The sequence below is a fragment of the Spodoptera frugiperda genome, chromosome 23, assembly GCF_023101765.2.
Source record: "Spodoptera frugiperda isolate SF20-4 chromosome 23, AGI-APGP_CSIRO_Sfru_2.0, whole genome shotgun sequence".
In the NCBI taxonomy this organism is placed as follows: domain Eukaryota; kingdom Metazoa; phylum Arthropoda; class Insecta; order Lepidoptera; family Noctuidae; genus Spodoptera; species Spodoptera frugiperda.
This window is the reverse complement of record NC_064234.1, coordinates 9,850,924-9,875,404: the sequence shown is the minus strand read 5'-3', so window position 1 is coordinate 9,875,404 and position 24,481 is coordinate 9,850,924. Positions and strand designations below refer to the sequence as shown.

At 39.1% G+C, this 24,481-nt stretch overlaps 1 protein-coding gene across 1 annotated transcript; it reads left to right on the top strand.

Annotated features, from left to right (window-relative positions):
* Window positions 1-1,364: 1,364 nt before the first annotated feature.
* Window positions 1,365-23,926, top strand: LOC118267026 (polycomb group protein Pc). Its single transcript, XM_035580765.2, has 3 exons — window positions 1,365-1,529; window positions 2,203-2,601; window positions 21,516-23,926. The coding sequence occupies exons 2-3, from the start codon at window positions 2,533-2,535 to the stop codon at window positions 22,350-22,352; spliced, it is 906 nt and encodes a 301-aa protein (XP_035436658.1). The 5' UTR covers window positions 1,365-1,529; window positions 2,203-2,532; the 3' UTR covers window positions 22,353-23,926.
* The last annotated feature ends 555 nt before the right edge of the window (window positions 23,927-24,481 follow it).

Genomic DNA, 24,481 nt, shown 5'->3' with positions numbered 1-24,481 from the left:
AAAGATTCATAATATTATCTCCTATCTAGTTTAGGATTGACTAACGACCGAAATTATTGAACGATTTCGACTTAAAATCTTTGGATTAGGACCGATTTTTCATAATGGTTAGATATATTAGTAGGAACCTAGGTATTCTTTACGTTTAGAGTAAAATTTCAATCATACCCGTCTTCTTCATTTAACCAACAAACAATCGCGTGTTTATACTTACATATAAAGAACAACGCAGGTTTAGCAATGTTCTGACGACAAACTCCTCATGTCCACACAGACACTGACTCATGACGACCATGACATCATCCCTGAGGGTGCAGGCATTTTAATGATGCATCCGTTTGTTTATCGGCTACTGCTTAGATTGGTACCTATTGTGAAATAGTTCTGGTTTCCGTCCATCCGCGTCATCCATTTATTTACAATGTAAAATCTTTATCTAAGCCAAATTAGACAATCATCCAATGTCATCTCTCGCCTTGGGCGAGACGAGAGGGAGTGACAGAATCTGGCTGATTAAAAACCACCCCGTTCCTACTCCTGTTTTTCGGGCCGATGCCCCGGTAACGCGCTAGGTCGTCTGCAGCTCCGAATCAGGCATTAGTCAGCCTACTGGACCCCATCTGTGGTGGTCTGATGGATCTTTGAGACACGCAGAACGCGACGCGTAGGTTGTACTCTACCTATCTAGCTAGTCAAAATCTAAAATACAGGACGATATTGTATGAGCGGTGTCTTCAATAACTCCTATTGATATTAACTCATATCTGATATGCAGTGTGGTTCCTAAAGCCGTCGTTAACAAGCTGTGTCAATAATCCCTTTAGAAATCAAAAATCTAATCAGGGAACTGAACAATACTGTAGGTATCTGTTCTAAGAAAATCAGTCCATCGAACGCGCGGCCCATGCATCAAACGTGACAGTTTTAAAAATAAAACCGCACTATCTAGCGGCCGTACACCGTGGCACCGCGCGTCGACGCAAGCTGTATCTATTTATCGCGCCATATCTCCCTGCAACAATACAGACAAAATAAATAAATGTGCTCGGGCCCGGATCCGGCGACCCTTCGCCACGCACGTAATCCATTCCAAAATGTCCGTTTATTTTTCTATGTGAGCCGCGCTCGGTAAAAAACAACGCGCTCGGATCGACCGAGCACCCGTGCGACAGGGACAGCGACACTCGGCGCCCGAACGTCAGCGGGCGGGGCACCGCGCCGCGCGCTCCCATTGGCCCGCGCCGCGCAGCGCCCGCCGCCCGCCATCGACAACCAATCCGACTCCATCTTGTTTCTCACGTCCCGCGCCCCGCGAGGCCCAAAATACCGACCTTTCACGAATGCCAACCCGATTCGATACGACCGAAAATGCCTTAGTTACTTCACGCGCGCACTGTTGACTGGTCGCTTTCGCTCGTTTCTAGCGAAAATAATAACAAACCGCTGCCGGCGTTCTCAACTGGCGGTCGCGCTGTACTTGGGAAGTGTGTTGCTTCAAGTCGTGGCCATCCATCTGCTGATTGATTCAGGTACTAATTATAATTTTATACCCAGTTAAGCCCTAACACGTAATAATTAAGGTGGTGTATTTAGTTTTTCGATATCTGTCAAGAATCGTGAGATAAACGAGTGTTTTTGTACCGGATGATCGAACGTAAAAGCGGTGTCCTCGTAATCAACGTAGGCCGTTCGGAGCGGCAACGTCGCGCGTAAATAATAGGGTAGGCGCTCGGTCTTTCTCTCGCAGCTGGCGCACAGCGGCAACGTCGCGCTCGCCGGCTTATTGTGCCTCCACCGCGTGCCGCGCGCCGCCACCGACTCGAGCGAGACGCATTCACCACGCTCGCTCTGCCGACGCAATATACCTACAGCAACGACACGACACCGCGCCACCGCGCCACCGCGCCACCGCGCTCAATCACGATATTACTTTGCATTTCCAATTAAATACTAACTTAGGGCTCATTACAGACTACCTATGCTACTTAGTCACTATTGTTTACTGCTTATATACTGAGGTATATAATATGTTATATACTTTTTTATGTACTACATAGATTTGCATTTCATATACCTAAACACCTAAAATTACAAAAATACTAGATCTGAGATTACCAGACTCATTACGATAGTAATTTACCGGCTGATAATAAGTTATAGCGCTGAAAACACAAAACTGATGAAAATAAAACTTGTTTACAGAATATCGAGCGGGTGTTGGCGGACTGGTGGCTCGCTCTGTCGGCGAGAAGTGTACAACGAGCGGGCGGGACGCGCGGGGCAGGGCATCCTCCCCCTACTTCAGTTTCGACAGTGCCGCTGCGAGGAGAGGACGTGTCGCTGCGCGCCGCCACAAGGATCGTTCGCGCGGCAACTTTGAACAGTGACAGTGTGAAGAAGTGTGTTGTGACAGAGAATGTGTATCGGATTGCAGTGCACTACCAAACGGATGCAGTGATTTGGATCGCAATACTTGGATTGCAGTGCTTTTGGATTTGAATTCCGCTTTTCAAATTATCTACCAAACTGGGGATGCACAAGATGGAGCTGGGAGACAGCGTGTACGCCGCTGAGCGTATCATAAGGAAGAGAATTAGAAAGGTGAGCTTTATTTCTTTACAAAACATTGCCGTAACAGATTCTAACCTTGCGAAACACGCATGCGAGATCACATATCAGCGGCGGTTCGATTGGTGACTTTATTTGTAAACTGCTTGTTTCGCAACACGCGAACGCTTGATTGTTTTGCTTGCACCGAATTTCAAAACATGCTTTAATAACGCTTTATATAAAATGCATGGCTGCGCATGATTGTAGTACATTTTGTTTATTAATCCCAGTATTGTGACGTGACGGCAGCTGTTCAGAAATTATCGCAAGGGTTTTGTGCTCCTTTTCACGGGTGTTTTTCTATTCTTATTATTATCAAGAGTCCCCTTACATAAGTGTACGAAGATTGGGGGCCTCAGTGAGAAACTGAATACTTCTTTATAAACGTTGCCCTTCTCGAGATTACATTAAGTTTTTGACAGTAAACAAGTTTGGACGAGACGTGTGAGGGGTAACCTTGCGATATTGTAATATGCCTTTTCTCATTATCTTTTTGGAGCCGTTCCCCGTTACTAACCTGATCCTGATATTGATAACAATAAATACTGCTTTTTGGTTTTGGTTTTTTATTTGTAACTGCACGTTGGGTCACATGGGGATTCATTGTCAGTCGTCGATTGTGTAACGGGTCTTTTGATGCAGGAAATGTGTTGATTATAGAACTTGTCTTAGTTATTCTATTGACTCTATCGTGGTTTCTATTGAGTACTCAATTGGTCCAATCACTAAATATAAGTATTGAAAACATCTATAGAAATCGGTTGACTGAAATGAATCCCACTATTGTCTGTGAGTAAAACAACAGCGTTGTCATCGAAGGTAAGATTGCTGGCGACGAAGGTGACAATAAGGTAAGTGCAGTCGATCATGTGGAAAGGTTTGCCTTTACGAAACTGTAGCAGCAATGGGGAGAATAGGGACAGTTACACAACATTGTTGATATAGGACATAGGTACATAGTTCCAAACTTTTCTCACTCCTGTCGCCCGATGTCAAACGTAAAGACATTTTGTCTTTGACAGTTTTTCTTTTTTATATTTGCTCCGGCTTTTCTATAACGTCTTTGGACAGTTCAAGGAAAGTCATATTTTGGTTGCCTAGCAAATATTGTTGTTTCTTACACATTTATGTTTGTATACCTCTTGATATGTCTTGAATGAAGACCCTTATGATATGATGAGTTGAGTATCTAAATCGTCTGTAAAATTTTTTTCTTCTTTATTAAGACTTCTCAACTTTCTTTGGGGTAACTATGATACCTAGAATTTTTTGAAATTAATATTTAGTACTTTTGTGTATTGTTTGGCTAATAAATTCATATCTAGCTCTGAATAATAAGATCAATAAAAGCCATAGTAACTAGTTTATTTGATAAGGTTTCTTTTACGCGTTAAAAATGGGCAAACCTTTTCATATGACTGGTGTATTGAAAATTTGTATTATTTGTACCAAAAGACCAGTATTTTTACAGTTGCTATTTCTCTTTCATTATAAAAGTAACTAAGTGTTTTAGTGTTAAATTTGGTCTTTTATCAATTTTATTTATGTATCCTCAAGCTATGATACGTCTTCCATGTCATATTCTGTTAACATGACTTTTCTTTGCATTTGGTTCTAGTAATAAAAAAAATAATTTGTCTGCAGGATGTGTTTGAAGATGTATATTAGTTTGGGCTACCATTATATAGTAATAGGGCAATTAAGAACTAAAAAATTGGAAGCAAAATCATGACAAGAGTTATAGTTAAAAAATAAGATTACAATTCAATAACTAATTAAGTTACGAGTATTTTCTATTGTATTGACGAAGACCTAACTGTTTTCTCAAGACCTCATAAGTAACTTCTAAAATAACCAAAGTGTCAAAGTCAAAGCACATATTTAAATTAATCCTAAATTAGGCACTTTCTAAACGTCAAATTGAATTGTACGTCAGTCTGTCTGACAGTGAAGCTAAGTTCTCGTTCCAAAGTGTAGTTTCGTATGGAGAAGCACGAGAAAGAAACGCCATCGTTACTCTTTAAAAAAATCAATAACTTTTTTAACAGTACAAATCATCAAACAAACCAAATGTCTCTCTACACTACTTATTATTCCTCTCAGACAGTTTTTAATTACTCCCAAACAAACAAACATCTTCAAAAAAATAATATCGACGTCTATGATTTCACGAAGGACAAAAACCTTTATTAGTTTCAGCGAAATTTCTGCAAAGTCTGCCCCGTAAATATTTTCTAAAATGTCTAGACTTTAAAGAGACTATGACCTCTGAGTTTGTCTCGGTTTGCTCCTCAAAGAAACGCCGTCTTCATCTTAGCACTTTTAAATCCATTCAGAAAATATTAAATTCGCCATTTCTATATAAAACTTGTGTCTCGGAAAGGTAATCTTTTATTGAAACGTATTTGAAGTTCTAATCTTCAGACAACATTCTTTTGAGAGAACAAAATTGGATTTCATAAGTAGTTCTTGTTATTATTTTTCTGGGAAATCTTAAAGAAAGAAATGGCTACTTTTATTCGAATAACAATTCTTTTACACTTAATAATTAGCTTAGGACTATGCTGTTGATTGTAAATTATTGTATTCTGCTATCCATCTATCCGACTATCTATTTGTATCATTAAAATTCCCTTTACTATATCCACATCTCTTTGACGTGCTTACTCGTCTAATTTCAAGCTACACCAAGAGCCCATAACCACGAAACAGTATGGCCTATTTAAATTAATAGACATGTCTCACGATAGTTATTTCTCCAAATTTCATTGAACTAAGTACACAAAAGTTTCTGAGTGCAAAAATTCCAAAACTGTTCTATTCAGCCCGAAGATACCCTCAAAAAGTACAATAATACCACGATGTAATTAGCACAAATTTTACTCTGCTTTTGAACCATTGTTTGTGTTAAATAAAAGGGATAGCGATAGGATTAACTTTAGCCTTTATCCTTAGCTACCTATACCTATAATAAGGTTTAAAATGGAACAATTTGAAAATCCCAAAAATCGATGCAATAGTTCACTGTCATTCCGATAAAGGGAAAAATACAAAATTGGAACTAGACTGCCAAATGACCCTTGAATAATCTGATAAATATTCGCTCTTAAGTTGGTGTCGTACAGCCACAAACATCAAAAACCCATACATCGTATACTAAGACCCCGACCGGGGCTCCGGCTCGAAGAGCAGAAGTAGGAACGGGGTGGTTTTTAGTCAGTAAGAGTCTGACACTCCCTTTCGCTTCACCCAAGGCGAGGCAAGTAGATGGATGATTATCCCCCTCAAAAACAAAACATGATAAACTAAGACTATGGACAAATTACTTTCCAAACATTTTTCACTTAGTACTGCCCGTCTATCAAAGAATCAAAGCCACTATTAGAATTGTCCAAGCAATCTTGCTGCAAGGACTAAAAATTCTCACCAAAGTAACTCTTCAATTCTATTACCGTCTACACTGCATCTCCGAAAATAGCACGTTTGATCCTAAATTAGCTCCCTTCGCCATTTGTAAAACACTAGTAATAAGTTCTTAGTTCATAACACACGAAATGCAACACGTAGCTAAAGATCACGTGCAACCGATTGAAAGAAACAATCAATTATTCCAGCGGCCACAATTTCACTCCGATCCATTATTTTGATAGCTCTCATGCCGCCAAAAGTTTCCAACGCCCGTTTACTAGCGCCCGTGGCAATTTTAGGAAACTACTTAATATCAAAACAAATTGAATTCTACATGAAAATTGCCTTTACCCCAAACGTTATAGAGCTCAATTTCATTTGCAACGTTTGCGTCTTGTTATCTGCCAGCGTGGTCTAATATAAACGAAACATCTTGAAACAAGCCATTCTGTGTTTTATTACTCGAGCGTAAAGCGTAAATTCGGTTAACCAGCAAGCCTCAATATAGAAACTCCTACAGAGCTCTGTAGCCCTGGTATCTCGAGGCAAACGCGCCAGTATTCGGCTTCGACCGAGCGGCCGTCGAGGTGCGCATGCTCCCCGCCGTTTCGTTCGGCCAATCAGCGTCGAGTAATATTCTGGCCGACGAAAGTACCGTAGTGTGTTGCGGCGATACAAATTAAACTTAAGTTACTTTTCAATAAGTATATTTTCTTATTGTTTTTTCTATTTCTTCTTAATCATACAAACATTTAAAGTTTATAAATATCAAGCGACAACTTGAATGTGTTACTAGCGCCACAATTACTTCTGATCTTACCCTGCAATCTGTTAGCCAACTGTCGTACCACATAGTTCCAAGGCTATTTGTTAGATGGCGCTATTTTGCAATTATTGAAAAGAATTTAAAAGGCACAGTATTTTTTGTAATTTAGCCAGGATTTTTAACATAACCATATTTTTAGGTTGAGATAATATTTTGAAATAGTTTGGAAGGTTTGTTCCGATACCAGAAGAGTTTCTAAATGTTCGAGACACGTATTAATGAATTGTACAGGAAGCATGGGAAACACAATTTGGGTTTCGTACCCATGTCATTTAAGGTATTAACGGCCTTTTCCGAAAACGTATAAAAAAAACGAGAAGACGCAAAAAAATAAGCCGTTACAGGGTCACGGCATGGTGCGGATAATAATTTGAGACTCGTCCGGAGTGTGCACTCGGAAGCGACACAAAGCGGCCAAATTTTCTATAAATAATCGCTTCACAATGCCTCACCGTAATTTTATCCATCCCTGTATTGGAATGAAATAAAAAACTGACAAGGGAACAGAGCGAACTGTGGAGACGACACATTGGTTCATTGATTAAAGTTTTTAAACATTATATTCAACTTTATGAATTGTGAGTATAGACGGTATCTTAAAATTGCTGTGCAGAAAGTTTGTCTTCTGGCTCGTAAGAAGGTATTACCTAACTACCTGTAACTTCTCTCGATCGTGAAGTTTTTGATCAGCGCTTTGTAAGTTTGGAATGGATGCTTCAACTTTGTAAACAACCGAATTGTGTTCCTGGCATGTGTTCAAAAGTTTCAGGAAGAAATCGGAATATATGGGTAAAAAACTTTTCAAGATGAGGAAAACCTTTTATAGTTTACAAATGTTGCTGTTTATGACTGAACGCATACTGTAACTTATTGATGATTATTTTTACCCACAGCCGGCATAAGGCAAGTTTATGACCAGAGAAACGAACTTAAATAAAATAAAATTTTAGTGACGCGTGTACTCCACGGATATCTGTGTGATGCATCGCTAAACATAAATTGGGGCTTATGTACTGTCTACGTAGGTAAAACAACCCCTCGGAATATAAAAAAAAACTATATAAAGGGTCCCCTATATTTAGAAAGCATACTTAATCGCATGCACGTACGCTCCGAATATTAAAGTACAACGGGGGGAAGCGTCATATGGGGACCCCACGCAATTAAAGCTGAGTCTGCATTGTCTCATGCACGGCCGCGTTCCGTTACACCACAACCGAATGCCTCTCCAATGACCCATCACACTGATAAAACAACGCTGCAAAATGCAAAATGAAAATGGCTTCTATCGAGTCATCTTACAGACCACTCTAATCGATTTTATTCCAATCGTCTATTTGAAACCGCTCGTTATCACCGACACCGATCTGAACTTCTTAAAACGTCCGCACCATTACGGTACCGAGCTGAATATGGACACCGTTACAGGAGTGAGGAACCACATAAAAACGCAGAGACAAGTTGGCGCTTGGCGCTCCGCCGGCGTCATTATAATAATGCGCCTGTTGGCTCGCCGCCGGTCGTTATGCCCCACGCATTATTATGTAAATGTAAAACGAAAAGGAAAGGACGGTGTTTTTTGTAAACCTTTATCTGATTCAGATAAGGATGGTAATTAGAGAAGGATATAGCGGGTCGCCGCCGCAGGTGAGATGTTCCCACGTGATGCCACATTTCTAGCCATTGTTCGACAGTGAAATCGCGTTCATTAACGGACGGCACGCCACGAGGCCTACAATTATTTTGCACTTTAATTTATATCTGAATTGCTCGTCACTTGTCGTCGTTGTAAATGCAACACGTCTCGAATAACAACAATATTTGCACATTGTTTAATACGTTCAATAACAATGGAATGTAATCAGTTACGGCGCAGTTATGAAGGGTAGACGAGGGTCAGGGTATCACAAAATATTTGTTGTCTCCCCAAGGCACCCCAGCTTAAACCACCCGCTCGTCATCATTGTGTTTTTTTTTTCTCTTATCTGCGCGGAGCCCTTATCTCGGTTTTGCCGTGGGGTGTGATCTCCCTTAATTGAGTTATTACTGACGTATTTATTACCAGATTATAATTAACGACCCTGTCGTTATATCCTTTCATCAGTTATCCTCTTCGTCCTTTACTTTCAAACTTGCGCAAAGCTTCAAAATCCCCCTTTTTTAGCTCTTCAAAGTTACAAATTCGCCTAATTCAGTACTACATGTTTAAATTGAACGCTCGGAGCGGCCACTAGCCAAATCTCGCCGCCGCCCCTCTCAAACTAGTCACAAGTGTTTGCTCTCCGACTTGGCCACAAGTGGCGAGGGTCGGAAGCCCCTTTGTGTCAAACGAGGGACCTGCTTACCTTGCCAGAACCGGTAATTTGTACAAATATTCCCTCGATACGCGTACCCACAATCCTGCATGTATTACGAAAATGCTACATAGGCGTTAGACTCTAACACCTATTATGCTAATAGAATTTCTTGGACCGTTTCTTGCCGTTTTTTCTCTTAAAAGTCTCTTCCATACCAGTGAGCGTGAAGATGTCGTCGACAATCGGTAGTTCACAAGTACGTCGATTTAATTGTCCCTGAGTCGATGACCGTGCGACCGCTAAGCACTGCCGCTCTGCACTACCGTTTTACTATACCGATATAATTGTACACTACTGGTAGTATTTCTGCCTCTACTACAATATCTAACATAGTTCAACAGATAAAAAAATCTCTATAATGTATCATGATGCAGGTTCTCCAAAGTCTTTAATCTCGTGGCCTACTCAAACTCCTGGTTTAAACAATGCATATATTTATGATATTGATAAGACTGCACATGCCAACATCTTTCACAATATCCTTACCTCGAAAAAATCGTAACTGTGAATAAAATTAGAGCATACAATTTGTTAGCACCTACATCTAACAGCCGATTTCATCAAGCGTAACTGCAATCACAGCCATATTCTATTCAATTTACACTTTCATGTGAAAAAATACTATAATTTTAGCATTCATTCATTGAACCCGATCATAGTAAACATTGAGAGTGAGCACAATACGTCCGTCCGCTAGCTCCATCGGCTGCCGACTGACGCTCGGCGCGTCTAGTCTCGTGTGTTTGCCGCCGTTTCGCCGGCCGGCCAACAGACTTGCTTACCTTGTCTGACATATCAATTTTCTCCTCGCACACACAGCTCTGGTTTCAACCGTAAACTCCTCAGCATTTCTGTGCTCCTGGTATTTATGTTACGAAAGAATACGCGCGATATTGCGCTGAACTGGACCGAGAGAGAAAAAAAACTTCATCCTTTGGAGTTGTTATGACGTTGATTATTTTTTTTTACATCTGCGACCGAGGAAAACTTTTTATTGTGGTTTATGTCGCATTGTCTCGGTGAGTTTATGGTTTCGTGAAGTCAGCGTGTCCGAAACTGTCGTTATATAAAATGTCGATATATTCGTCTATTCAACGTGTGTCTAGTAATTTGTTTAGCGGTGTGAGGGTATGCATACAGAGAGGTTGGCATAATATCTTGAATGCATGGCAAATGGACGCTGATGGGTACGTCACGTCCGGCTCCACGGAGGTCCGTACGTGGCATGAATAAACACGAGCGTTGTCCGGGGTGTGAACTCGTCTAATTTAACCCGTTTGTAATGCTCGACGCGAGCCCGACGCGACGGCAAACTATCTAAACTAATTGTTCGCTCAATAAAGTGTCTCTGTTATCTAGCGCTTTATGTAGGAGTAGTTAATTAAAGTAGATACATAAATTCTACATCGAACTGATAAAAATATAACTAATATCCAAAAGTCTATTTAATTAGCTATCAAAGAACACTCACTTCTTGAACAGTCTCCAATGTCGCTACTTAATGAAATTTAATTAACGATTGGTCCTATCACCAAAGATCTAACTTACAGCGTACTTTAAACGCAGTGACAACACTCCATTAATCACAAATGTACACAAAAATAAAGCTAAATATCAAATAGAAATCGACAAATCGTCTCGAACGCCTGTGAAAAATGAATCACGACATCGTTATTGCGCCAATCGCCCGCGGCTCGTGCCTCGACCCGAGTTTCATCCTGACACTTTTCCACCTTCCCTCACCCTCCCAATGAATCCCTCCATCCCTTTTAACGCTTCGAGACTCCCCCGGTCTACGAAATTAAACGCAGCAATTGAATTATACTCGAATCTACACCGTCGGGAGCTTAAATATTAAGCCTGTTATTCCTTGCGATGTATTCGCTGTAAAATTGTCTCAAGTGTTTCTGATATTGTGTTTTAATAAAGGAAGTGAGCACAGCTTTACGACAATGCACATTGTGGAAAGCATTTGGTAATTAGTGTCGTCAGAGACTGGAAATTTATTGTTGTCGATATGCCACTTAAATAAAGAAGATAAACTACTACAACAGTCTAGAAGTTTAAGGTCTTAACTGCGAAAAACAGAAAAAAATGACCCTGTTCTTTTGAGGCACCTAAAGCATTTTTGGATTAATATTTCAAAATTCTCACCTCACCTTCAAAGGTCTGGAATTACCTATTTCTGATATTTGATCAAAGGTTCGACCCCTTCTTGGTGCAACAGCAAAGATTAGACATAATTGCACATTGCACAACTTCCTTTAGACAAAATTGCATTCAGAACTAAAAACTTCACTAAGGAGATAGGAGTAAATATTTCGATACACCTATGACTTGACACTAAAAAAACAAACATCCGAACATAGAACCTTTTTTTTGAAGTCGGTAAAATGACTTCAAACTACGGACTAGCTCAAAGTATTCGAGTTCTGTTAACGAAGGTACCGTAGCGAGGGTGTTAATGAGCAGTCGAAGGCAGGTCGTGCGTATACATGTCACGCTTTCTGCCAAGCTAGGTGTAACTCCCTGAGCAGTCACGCATCCAAATAACTGTCTACAATCTGCAAAATTATAGTTCTTCATTCAAGTAGTAGTTTCTTTCCATTCTCACTATACCTATTTGGTTATTATACCCTGGTAGTGGTGGCCTTATCAAACTAAGATTTTTTTTTCTGTGTGTCTACACGTGTCTTGTTGCTCTAGTGGTCGCAAGTGTGACTGCCGGGTAAGGGGTCTCGAATTCGATTCCCGAGTCGGGCAAAGAACTCCTGGGCGTTTATTGCGGAGTCTGGGATTGTGTCCGGTATATGGCAATAGGCTCACCCCCTATTACATGGGACTTATAACGCAAATGGTGAAAAAGTGGATGTACATTGTAATGTGACATTACGTGCTGTAATGTGTACCTGCCTACCCCTTCGGGGATAAAAAGGTGTGACGAGGTGTCTACAAATATACTCGAATACAACACTTCCAGATCTTTGATATCTACCATCTTGAAATTAAAAAAAATAGACGCAGTCTCTCTCTAATGATAGGTAAATCTTACAAAAACACTGACCCATTTCGCATATTAACATAAGTACTAATAATATCCCCAAAATACACATCCACTGCAGTTCAATGGAATTACGATTCAATGCTAATTAGTGCAGATGGATCTGAAATTAATTATTCCAGCAAATTGTGAATACTGTTCGAATTTCGTAGCAATTAAACCTGTATCGGATTCCGCCATTATTGGACTGATCTCAAATTCGCTACTGGTAATTATTGGCTTAATAATTTACATGAAATAGGGTACCTATCATGGATCTATCGTCGGCCTTGTTGCAAGAAGTCATTATGTGACATATCCACTATTCTGAAATAAACGGTATTTTATTTTGAATTACCTATTGGTTGGTTGTTGATTTGCCCATATTATCCTAAATATAACTACGTTAATCAAACGTTTTAAGTGATTTTTTGCAGTTAATGATTTCTTACAATAAGGCGACGATATTATCGGTATTCCAAATTGGATATTTTCAGTAAACGATTATATCTTTCGTGTCACCAAATAATGCCTATTTTTTTGCTACTTACACGCCGAAGCACCTACCAATTTGACTCAATGTTTAAACCAATATTATTTCATTTAATCTTTCAATATCTAAACGTTAATTTGTCAATATAGGTGGATGCATTCAATCGATGAAACTTCCAATCTATTATTAACCGTTAATAGTTAGATGCATGGATAAATATCAGTGGTTTTAATCGTGATGGGTATCATGGTGCCCTACTGCCCTACGAATAGCATTTTGTTTGAAATTCCGTATCGATCGCCATGTCTCTTTCGTTTTTTTAATCACACTGACACTTTCGAGCTCGAGCCTTTTTGCTTTAGGCTATAAACCGATATTGTTAAATTAAAAACTGGGTAAAGGACGTTTTATACTTTCAAGAGACAAAAGTGCTTTTATAGAAGTTAGCCGTCTAGTCTAGTCTGATAACTGTTTATTATAGCACTAGTTTACAGTTTTTTTAGTTAAATTCGATGGATCTAGCATAAATCACACTAGTATTATTAATGTGAAAGTTTATTTGTTTGGTTTTTTGTCCGTCAATCACGCTGAAACTATTTGGTAGAAATTAGGAAGAAAAACAGACAAGGTGAAGAAGCTGACATGGATGAAAGGATACTTTTTAACTCACGGGAATGCGGGGGAAACCGCTGGCAGAACCTAGTATTCCTATGAATTACAGTGGAATTTCAATAAATTACGGGAAAATTACGTAACTATCTTTAATGTACTGTAACATATTAAGTTGTCACATTATTTCCGTTGACATTTACACAGTTTACATGACCAATTAATTAGTGGCTCGCAACATTGTAACACACCCTCTAATTGATATTTCAATAGCTACTTTAGCAGTTATAATATCGTAACTTACATGATGATAATCTATGAGAATTACTTTTTTTGTTATGATGTGGATTATCGATAATTTGTTGAGAAGCACTTTCATCGGTTGAAAATGGCTCTATTGAAATTCTACTTACTTATAAGTTAATCTGTCTTTATCACGTATCTCTGTCTATAGGTTTCGGAGTTAATGGCCTATTTTATTGGCAGAGTGGCAGAGTTGTCCTTTTTTTAACACTCTTTGCAAACTTCTAGATATTGCCAATAGCCAAAACTATCGTCCAGAGCTGCGGATTATCAAGCGGGTTAACCGGCGAGTAGTAGAAACGCCATGATTTTTAGTCAGTAAGAGTCTGACACTCTCTTGCCTCGACCAAAGCGGGAGAAGTCATGGAATGATTTTGCCTTAAATAAAAGCTAATGTACCGATATATTTATCATTGAAACTGCTCATTGGCAATTAATACAATAGACAAATTTAATACCAACCAAGAGTTGCTAATAAGTTTTACTAGATACTAAAACTGAAGTGAATATAACAGTCAATTTACTTAAACAAACCCTTTCACGGCACCGCAGCCGTTCGGGCAATTTGAGAGCATTCGTGTTTAAACGGCCGATCGGTCCCGGGTGGGGCACGGCACGGGCCTCGAACCATTAATCTAAACCTCCCGGCCCTTTGCCAGGGATCCGAGCTTCGAGCAATTTGCGATAACTTGATGAACGGTCCACTGCAGTATTGGGCTTGTTAGATAGCTACTTTGATCAAGTTTGTTTTAACACTCAACTAAGCTCTTTGAGAAAATCTGTTTTGTGCAGTGCAGGAATGGTATAGGTAATGTTAATATGATTTGGTTGTAGTTGTTGTGGTATTAATTGGTTGTTCGTGAATCTTAGTAGGGTTTGATGTTCATCTATGCTAAGACACAAAAATGTTTTGAAAAGGAAACGTTGAGAAATGTAAAGACCTCATGAAAGCTACTATATTTCCTAAGAAACTTGCACTGGCTATCATTAAGTCTACTTCAAAGCAACTATTACTGCTATAATTCCATAATTTCCCTTCATTCCTATGAATAAACAAGTCGATAATTTGCATCGAATTCCCAGCCCTTGTTAAATGGGCGTTAACAAACGAGCGATTGTTAAAAAATCGATACCTACGTAGGACATATTCCCGTTGGCAACTCTGTTACTAGTTTACTGTTCCTTCAGTTCATAATATTCGGTTCAGACTTGGAACATACAGTGTTTGGCTTCGTTCCAACAATACTAATATTGTGTTTAGCTCCCTATCTCGGTATATCCTCTGTCAAACTTGCTTTTAGTACAATATTATAGACATTTTAACTGACTTGCTTGGCAACATAGTGTCTCGTGGATTACTGGTTTTATTTCTTAAGATTTTTCGACAAAGCAATCTGTAGCACGGAGTCAGAAATTCAGCCCGGTGTGTAGCATAGTGAGACATGTCTATTGCCCCTATTGCATGGGAAACATAACATACCTAAACGCGTCTACCTTAGATCTGACGAATATGAATTGGTGCGCCATTCGCGAAATGTTCGCTCGCGCGAGCGACCGTATCGCTAGATATAGACATGGATGATATAGACTGGATGGAGACACATTTAAATGTGTATACCTCTATCCCTTCAGGGAATAAAACTCAATGCCTAATACTCATCTCATCCCCTCTACCTAACTCCCTTAGCACAATATTAAAAGACATTGCGACACGATCGTTGTAGATTATTGTGATACATTAAAATAAAAGGGGAGGAAGGAAAGGTTTTATTAACAGAACGTGGAGTTGAGAAAGAAATAAAAGTGTCACATCTGCTTGTTATGGCCCTCTGATAATGTGAGGGAAGATTGGAGCGAGTTTGTGGGAAACATATTGATATTCTTTTTCTTTATTGTCTTGTGAATTGTTTATGTGATTTCTATCATGACTTGTGTTATTTTGTCGATTTTAAGTTCTATGTTTAATATTAACTTGAGCAGCTTAGCAAACTTTGATAAAGTTCAAATGATAGAAATTCGTTTTTTGCAATTTAATCTCTCAACCAAAAATGGCACCAAAGCATAGGTAGTCCCATTTCCTATATTGTGCAACCAATATAGATGTAGATTCCATCGATGAAGAAATTCCCATCTGTTTAAAAAACAAAAAAGTAAAGTTACGAGCTGACGACATACGTATCAAGCTAACATGCAGCGAACTAAAGGGGAGCGTTTGGAACGAACAGCAAGCTTACACTAATAGACCGTCTGACAGATAATTCTATATTGATGTTTCAAAAGTATTTAAAATGGCCTGACTGTGATCTGAAGGTTTTTGTGATGATGGTGATCTGAAATATCTAGACACACGGCAGTGTGTCCGCCAAGTTCGAGCAAAAAAACCGACACACCGGCCGTGGATTATATTACACGAACCATTTCGGGCCAAGTTCGACCCACCTATAACTCAAAATCTATTTTATCTACGCATATGAAATTTCTAGTATCTGTCGAGATCTACTTATTTATCTAAAATACAAAATTTCATTAATGTACCTATTGTAGGTCTTGAGATATTGACGTCAAAAAATCGCTATTTTTACTATACACTCACTGACTGACTCACTCACTCACTCATCAAAAACCTAGACCACTTCCAATGGTCGTATTGACTTGAAATTTGGCATGGAGGTAGGTCTTTAGGTCAAGGTAAAGGAAAAAATCTGAAAATGGCCAAGTGTGAGTCGGTTTTAAAAATAATGAAGGTGTAAATTCATACCCCTAAGGAACTAAAACAAAAAAATTATCTATATCTTCCAATGGTCATACCGACCTAAAATTCTTTACGAAGGTTTGTATTTAGTCAAAGTAAAGTAAAATAAGAAAAAAAGAAAATAAACCTTACAAAAATAAATGAAATCCCACCCAAAACATAAATGTGAAAGGCTGCCAAGTTCGATAATATTAGAATGCTTCGCCTATAAAAGAAGTGAGATCTAAATAAGTACCAAGTTCCATACAAAGACCTCAGTTAAAAATGATATAACTTGGCAAGTTTTAATAGAAAATTATATACTTGACTCATTGCGTTTAGTAGGTTTATAACAAAGTGTGTGAAAACTTGCCAACTTGTTATATCATTTTTAACTGAAGTCTGTGTATGGAACTTGGTACTTATTTAGATCTCACTTCTTTTATAGGCGAAGCATTCTAATATTATCGAACTTGGCAGCCTTTCACATTTATGTTTTGGGTGGGATCTAATCTAACAGACTTCAATTTACCATTAACACGTTAATCACGTCGTCACGTCGATCACTGGTGATGACGCTTAGCGGAGGATTAGCTTTCACCAGTTTTCTTTCGGCACTTAATGCTTTAGAGAAAAAGACAATTGAAAATTTCCCAAAGCTTCCAGATAGTCATTCAATTACTGAATCCCCCGCGGTCCAATTCTACGAACGAAAGCCCAGTAATCTGGCAAAAAGGTGTCTAAATATTTGAATAGCTAGGCGCCACCACTTACTCCATTGGTTCCTAAATAAAACAACTTGTTCATACTAATCTTATCATAAACCAAATACGTCTGAACTGCTATTTTTATTGCCCTATCTTATCTTCCAGAATAAACGCGCAATCGACATTTAAGTAACGAATTATCGTCACTCAATTTTACATTGTTATCATTTACTATTTGTTTCGATATCTGATATTCATAATTACCAGTGATAGGAATAGGTAGTGCTTATTAGCCTAAACTTTGAAGAAGAACAGAGAAAAGAAACGGAGACCTTTTAATCCAATTTTACCACTCCCTAAATTTGGTTTTGTCTTTAAGAAAATATAGATGTGTGGCGTTTATACCTACCTACGCTACGCCTTTCCCATGCCTTGTCGCCATCTCGACTCTACCTGCTAGCGGTATCTACAAGTTGGTAGCGGGCGACATGAGGAATTCAATAAAATAAAATTTGTAAAAACGCTGATTTTAATCTAAAATCTATGGATGGTCACATATCGATCTTGGTTTTGACAGAAACTCAATAGAAACTTTTACCAAAAATCTATGTCTATCGAAAAATTTTGCTTTCCCTTCAGAGATGTGCCATGTAGCTATGCCAGGAAGAAACGCAGCTCGAATATACGATGTATCAATAGTACCTAGGGATCACCATCCGTAGCACACATCCATAGCACGCATTCCATAGCGTGGCACACGTCTTTCCATATAAAAAATAGCTTAGTTGAGTCCGTTTCCACCAGTGCTAAGCCATGTGTACCAAAGAATATTGATATAAGATTGGTGGAAGTCAAACGCATCCACATAGCATAGCACATATCAGGTAGAAAAGCACCATAAAAGACGGATTTTCTAACGGTTTTCACCAAAAGATCGTCAGATTCCTAAGAAAGGTTTAGGTACATTATTTATCATGGTTTTGAAAGCCAGTGGGTAATAAATAAAAAGCGGTTAACTGCATAAATTAGACGTGGACACAAAATTATGTGCCCGCATATTCAAATAATGCAGTGATTGTAACAAGGGTATAAATCATTTAAACGTTTCATAAAGACTTGTTAAGGTTAAATGCTGATCGTATGGGTTAATTATTAACTGGTTTTCTGGAATTACTGATTAGTTAGATAGTTACATTTATTTATTTAAACTTATTGCACAATAATGGTACAAAGGCGATCATAATACCACAGGCGTTCTTTCTTGTCAACCATTAGGTGTTGCGGAGACAATACTTAGTGAGGACCACATTGGCAATATATTAAAGAAATTAAAAGTACCCTTAACCGACGAACAGGCATGAAAGGACTGATAACTGTTGATGAAGCGACAGAGAAGTATGTAAGATTCGTAGCAATTGTCGTTCCTTTGTCTTTACCTACACCCATGGAGAGTAGTTGTGTGGAAGAGTTATGTATATTATGTATGTTAGATTTCAATTTGTGTATGTGGCGGTTGGAATAATAGCTAAGCTTGAAAGTTCTGAAATGAACGTCTGCATAGAAAAATTGCATTTTTTACCCAATAATGGCGACTTTTGACCTAAAACATGACAATTTTTGGCCCAAAATGACAGGGGATATGATGATAGCGCGATATTTATGTACTTAGGTACAACGTAAGATTGAGTAGCTTTGCAGTATTCGGTCGTAGGGAATACAGAAATTCCTTTTCAGAAAAACAGCTTCTAAAGGTCAGTTTAGGTAAATCTGGTGTAGATGAGGTTAGACTAGAGAACCTAATGTTTCTAAATGGATTAATTCTCCTGTGTCTGTCATTCAAAATGTGGAATTAGACAACAATTAAGAATTTACGTAGATATTCACTGTTGTCGTAATAGATATGTATCTATCTATCTATCTATCTATATCAATAGGAAGCCAAACGTATTAAGTCAATCAACACCGGTTATCAACACCGGTGATCCCATCACCACATCACCACAGTTGATAGTGGATTATCGTTAATTATTCGCGTTAATTGCCACACGGCTTCCGATCAACGCTAATTGGCGTCTCTGCTTCCGAGACACGATCCGCCCATGGCGCGATTACAACCATCAAAATTACCACCAACCTTCAACCTTCAGACACGCGAAAATGAACCTTAGTTACAGTAAATAAGGGCTATGTTACCGATATAGGTAAAGTTGTAGGTCGACACGGGCGCGCGGGGGTGGAGTGAGACGAAGCGGGGGTGAGGTGCCTCTCCCTTCGCCCCGCCCGCCCCGCGCGTCGGCCAATCACCACGCGCCAACCGAACGACCTCACCTTGCCCACACGTCCCAACGGATCCTTTTTTATTTTATTTTTTTAACGATTATGTCTTTGTTTGGTTTCTGACTTTGTAGTTTGTAAGTTTAAATCGACTGCTGAGCCGGCTACCTACTGCCTACCTATTTATAATTATTGAATACAATGGAGGCTTTTGTTTGTCAATGTCTGCCTTTGTACCTACTTTGATTTGTAATGTTAAAGGTTGATTTTTTCAATAGAGCGTAGTTTTTTTTTTTTGGAGATTCGAAGTTTAGTCAAGTTTTTTGTCTACCTGCTTTAAGATAAATTCGGATACTTACCTAAGATTTTCTCTTAAGTGGTACAAATAGGTAAATGACACTTGAAATATTAATAGTAACTAGTGGTCGCCTAGTGGCCGAAATTCGACCATATACGATTTAATTTACAATACCACTTAACATACGTTCAAGGATAATTTTTATTTAACTCAAACAAACTCTTTTATAACGCATCATGAATAACCAAACCTCCTTCAATGAAAAACCTCTTTTCATATGAGACGTGAGAATATCATCGCATGTCTGTCAATTTTGATGTTTTGTCAAATACGATCAGATACTATGCATGTGTGTGTAATGTTTTATTTATTGATTTAATGTACTTTATAAGTATTATTATTGAAAAATTTTAGCGTTCTGTACTTCTCCTACACATAAACTATAAGTGTACCAAATTTTATGCTCCTACGTCCGCGCAATTTTCGTAAAACGGAATATGAAGTTTTTGCATCACGTATTAATATATAGATAACACTTCGGAAATATGATTCTTAATTATGAAGATTTCCTTCTGTTACCATTAGTTCCCAAGAAAAAATAATCATCAAAAACACTAAACCAAAGTAAAATATTCAACATTTTTAAATTTAAACAGAACGCCGCTGCAAAGTCAGCGCGCGCTGTACAGTTTCCACTCACCCTCCGTCTGCAAAACCAATAAGACGCGAGGGTCTGAAATCCCCGCTTTAATGTCGAAACGCCCTAAACGCCAAATGCCGCAAGGAATATAAGACTCTATTTACATAGGACTTAGGTATGTTTTGAGTTGTAAATGTTTAATCTAATTAAGTGGCTAAGGTGAAAGGTTGGTAATAAAATATGGTGTTTCACATTGGGGACTGTTAGCCGTCGTGTTACGACTCAACAGATGTTTTTGTTGATTATCAAAACTTTTGACGTAACTGACATTCGATTTTGATTGTGAGTTTTGATATGGGGAAATGGGATATTCTCTTTAAGGGTCGTGTTAATTGGCATTTCTAATGAAATTGATTGGTATCTAATACGAACAGGTTACAATAGAAGTTTAGCCTAGCCTATCGCCAATAATCGGGTAACTACTAATTATATTGTAACGATACTTCTAAAAAAAATATCGCATCTATAGTCTCATTACGTGATCGTCATACGAGACCAATAATTAGACAGACACAAGACTTTGCTTCCAGTTAGGCATTAAAATATTTTTGTAATACCCAATACCTAGTGACTGTTGCATGATAAACTTAGATAAATAGATGTCAGTCTACTGACTGTAGGCACTCCTAGGTGACTGTATCTTTGCATGTAATGTCGCTTGTCAACAAAATTCCGCAGGCATGTTGGGTAACTGGTGGAGGGTAGCAAGTGTGCGGCATGTAGCATGTAGATATGTGAGGCGCGGGCATGTGCGGGCAACGGGCACGCCGCGACAGCTGGCCGGCGGCAGGTGCGCCCCAAATGTACTGCAAACTGCTGCCGATACTCGCACAACTTCGCACGCCGCCTTCTAAACATAACCCTTTAACTACAGCTCCACTGTCAAAACAACATCTCACCTACTTACCTAAATACTCGACTACTTACATCTAATATTAAACCTCAATAATTCCTTTCTACCCCGAACCAACGATGTTGCACCTTAATATCCGTTTTCGCCGTAATATTATCATGGAATAAAATCTGCAAGGCTATGTGCAACCCTCCGTCGGTCGCACGCCACCGGCAGTCGCGCCACGTCGGCGAGCGGGCGCACACCGCCACTCGTGCTCTGCAAAATGTAATACAAGTTTATAACGGAACTGTTCTCTGTTTTCAGAACAAGGTCGAGTACTACGTGAAATGGAAAGGGTGGAAACCGAAGCACAACACTTGGGAGCCGGAGGAGAATATCCTGGACCCACGGCTCATACAGAGCTTCGAGCGCGGCGAGGAGCATCGCCGCCAGGGCAGGCGGCGCGAGCGCGAGCACTCGCCCGCCGAGCGCGCGCGCAGCGGCTCCGAGGAGTGCCACCCGCCGCCCGGCAAGCGCAAGGCCGAGGTACTGTCGCGAGAGTCGGGCAAGATCGGCGTCACCATCACCATGAGTCCGCCGGCCGCCAAGCGGCACGACTCTACGAAGCTGAACGGCAGCCGCACTTCCCACACCACGCATACCACGCACAGCACGCACACCGCGCACACCGCGCACACTGTGCAGCCTCCCCCGCCCGCCGCGCCACCTGGTGGAGCTGCAGCGCCCGCCTCACCTGCTGCTGAAGCTGCCGCACCTAGAACAGGCCCCAGACGAGCACCACATTCCCCAGAAGAAGCGGATGCTCACACTCCCCCGGAACGCGAAAGGCGCACGGAAACCCAACCGACTGCGACTGCTCCGGCGGAACCTAAAGGTGCACAACCGCCTCCACCAGCCGAGCCGCAGCCCGAGGAAGAGGAGGACTCGTGGGGCGACGCACCTGTCGCGGTGCCGGCGCCGCCGCCAGCGCCCGTAGCGCCCCGACGAGGCGCCGCCTACTGGATGGCGCGCTCCCCTGTTGCCGATCAGATCTTTATCACCGACGTCACCGTCAACCTACAAACAGTCACGATACGCGAGTGCCGCACTGAAAAGGGTTTCTTTAGGTCTCGCGAGCAACGGCCGCTCGATGTCACGTAAACGTTGCATTGTGGACCTTGTGGACTTGTAGATACAGTTGTAGGTAGCTAGTATTTATTTAGTTACGACGGATGTTGAGTCAAGTGAACGAGTGAAGTGAAGTGCACAGTCCCGGTAGGCCTAATGTAAACTACACTAATGTAGTGCTGACTTTTGTGATGCTGGATGTCCCGGATTTTGTGAACGGATTGAATGTCTGCGAAGAAGCTACAGGAATAATGTTGGCAACAGTTGACGGTGTCCCTGTGACTTTTGAAACAGACGAACATAGATGAAATAACGAACCACCAGATTTTACAATAAATAGACAAAATTGTTGTCAATTGTTGAAAATAGAGACTTCTATATTTTATAATAATGTTGAATTTATTGATGACTGGGTGTATACCTCTTTGAATCTAGATGTTAACTTGAATCTAGGTATAATTTAAAACCGCTAGTTCTGTATACCTTCCATTATTCATTAAGATTGCCTGATTACTAAGTTTTGGCAAACTTAGCTCTGTACCTTCCTACATCAGTAGTTACTTGGTTGTTTGTATTTATTATTTTAACTGAATCTCGGTGAGAACATCATGTAAAGTATGGTCTATGTACGCGACACAAAACCATACTAAACATTTATATTAATTTATCCCTGTCTTTGTAAAATATTCCCTTTTTGTTTTATTTTTATTGTTGTTGTTATTTATGTGAACTTAATTTAATGTTGAATAATTTTCCATACATGATTTTATGTCGTCAAATAAACCCTTAGATATTTTAACGATTTTCTAACAAATACTTAAAAGCAATAACTATTGAATTTAATGAAAATTTTCTGACTACATACATATTACTTGCAACATTGATTTATTAATTTTAACCCTGGTAACTTTGGTACGAAGCAGTCAGTGTTGCAATTAAACAGAATATATTTTTCTAAATGTTTGTAAATAAATAATGTACAGTGAGCAAAGTTATTTGGCATGCAGGCAACAAAATAATAATGGATTACAGTTACAAAAGATTTGGCTTCATACAATTTAACGTATGCTGTTGTATTTATACTAATTCAATCTTTATTTTCTTGTCTCCTTACCAAATAACTTGGCTCACTCTACCTTCATTTGTTAACGTGTATTAGAACGAACTTTGAAAACTTACTGCCTTACTCAGAGACATTAAATGATCACTGAAACTATACTTAGTAACGATTTTGTTATGAAAACAATTGTTATGAACTTGTTTAAGTAACCATAAAATGACTCTGAGTAGGGTGGTCACATGTTTTTCCATACATTTGTTTATAGTTCTGTGCTATTAAGTTATTTTATTAATATAAGACCACACGATTCCGTATGAGGAGTTCCTTTTATTGTTATTTTGGTTCCTTTAATAATTAAATAATTATTATTATTGTCGTGAAAGGACGGATGTAGTCTCCTATTTGAGTTAATGTATATTTTAATTAATGCATTTTGTATGTGGAAGTGGTATTTGTAAATATTGTAAATATAATTTTAGAAAACTTGTTTTTATAATGTGATAGTCTTTCACATAAATAGCCTGTAAATAAATGAGAATGAATTAGATGAAATCTTTTATTTTCTAGATTAACCTTTTCAACCGAAGACCAAGTTAAGACAGAACTTTAAAAATATAACACCTACATAATATTAACGTAACTCAATTAGTAAGAATAGTAAAACTCAAATATCGTACTAGAGATCCCAAACATCTCTAGCATGGCAACACATCAGATGAAAGATGAATCGAAATAGAGAACAGGAAAAATACCAGTACATATATGTATGTGCTATTGGTAGTAGGTAATCCCTACGCCCTCCATTAATAAACATTTTGGCACGCAGAAAGTAGGCTATAAATTATTCGACTAAGGAATCGAACTAGAAATTCCTTGTACGACAATCGACATGTAAATTACAAAAAAAAACGATTACCAAACTATTATTCAACAACTCTGCAAACTGAAACAAACTCTTGGTCTGTATATTTAACACCTCGTTACTGAAAACCTAAATAACAATACACTTCTACAGTCTGGCAAAATATAAAAATCATTTTTAATTACAATTTTTGCTTTTTGCGTAAAAAAGATAAGGACAACAAGACGACATAAGTATGAA

What these genes read in the sequence shown, in the direction of transcription:
- LOC118267026 (XM_035580765.2), top strand. Translation starts at nt 2,533, where the DNA reads ATGCACAAGATGGAGCTGGGAGACAGCGTGTACGCCGCTGAGCGTATC. An exon ending in TAAGGAAGAGAATTAGAAAG is followed by an intron (nt 2,602 to 21,515) that starts GTGAGCTTTATT and finishes CTCTGTTTTCAG; the next exon opens with AACAAGGTCGAGTACTACGT.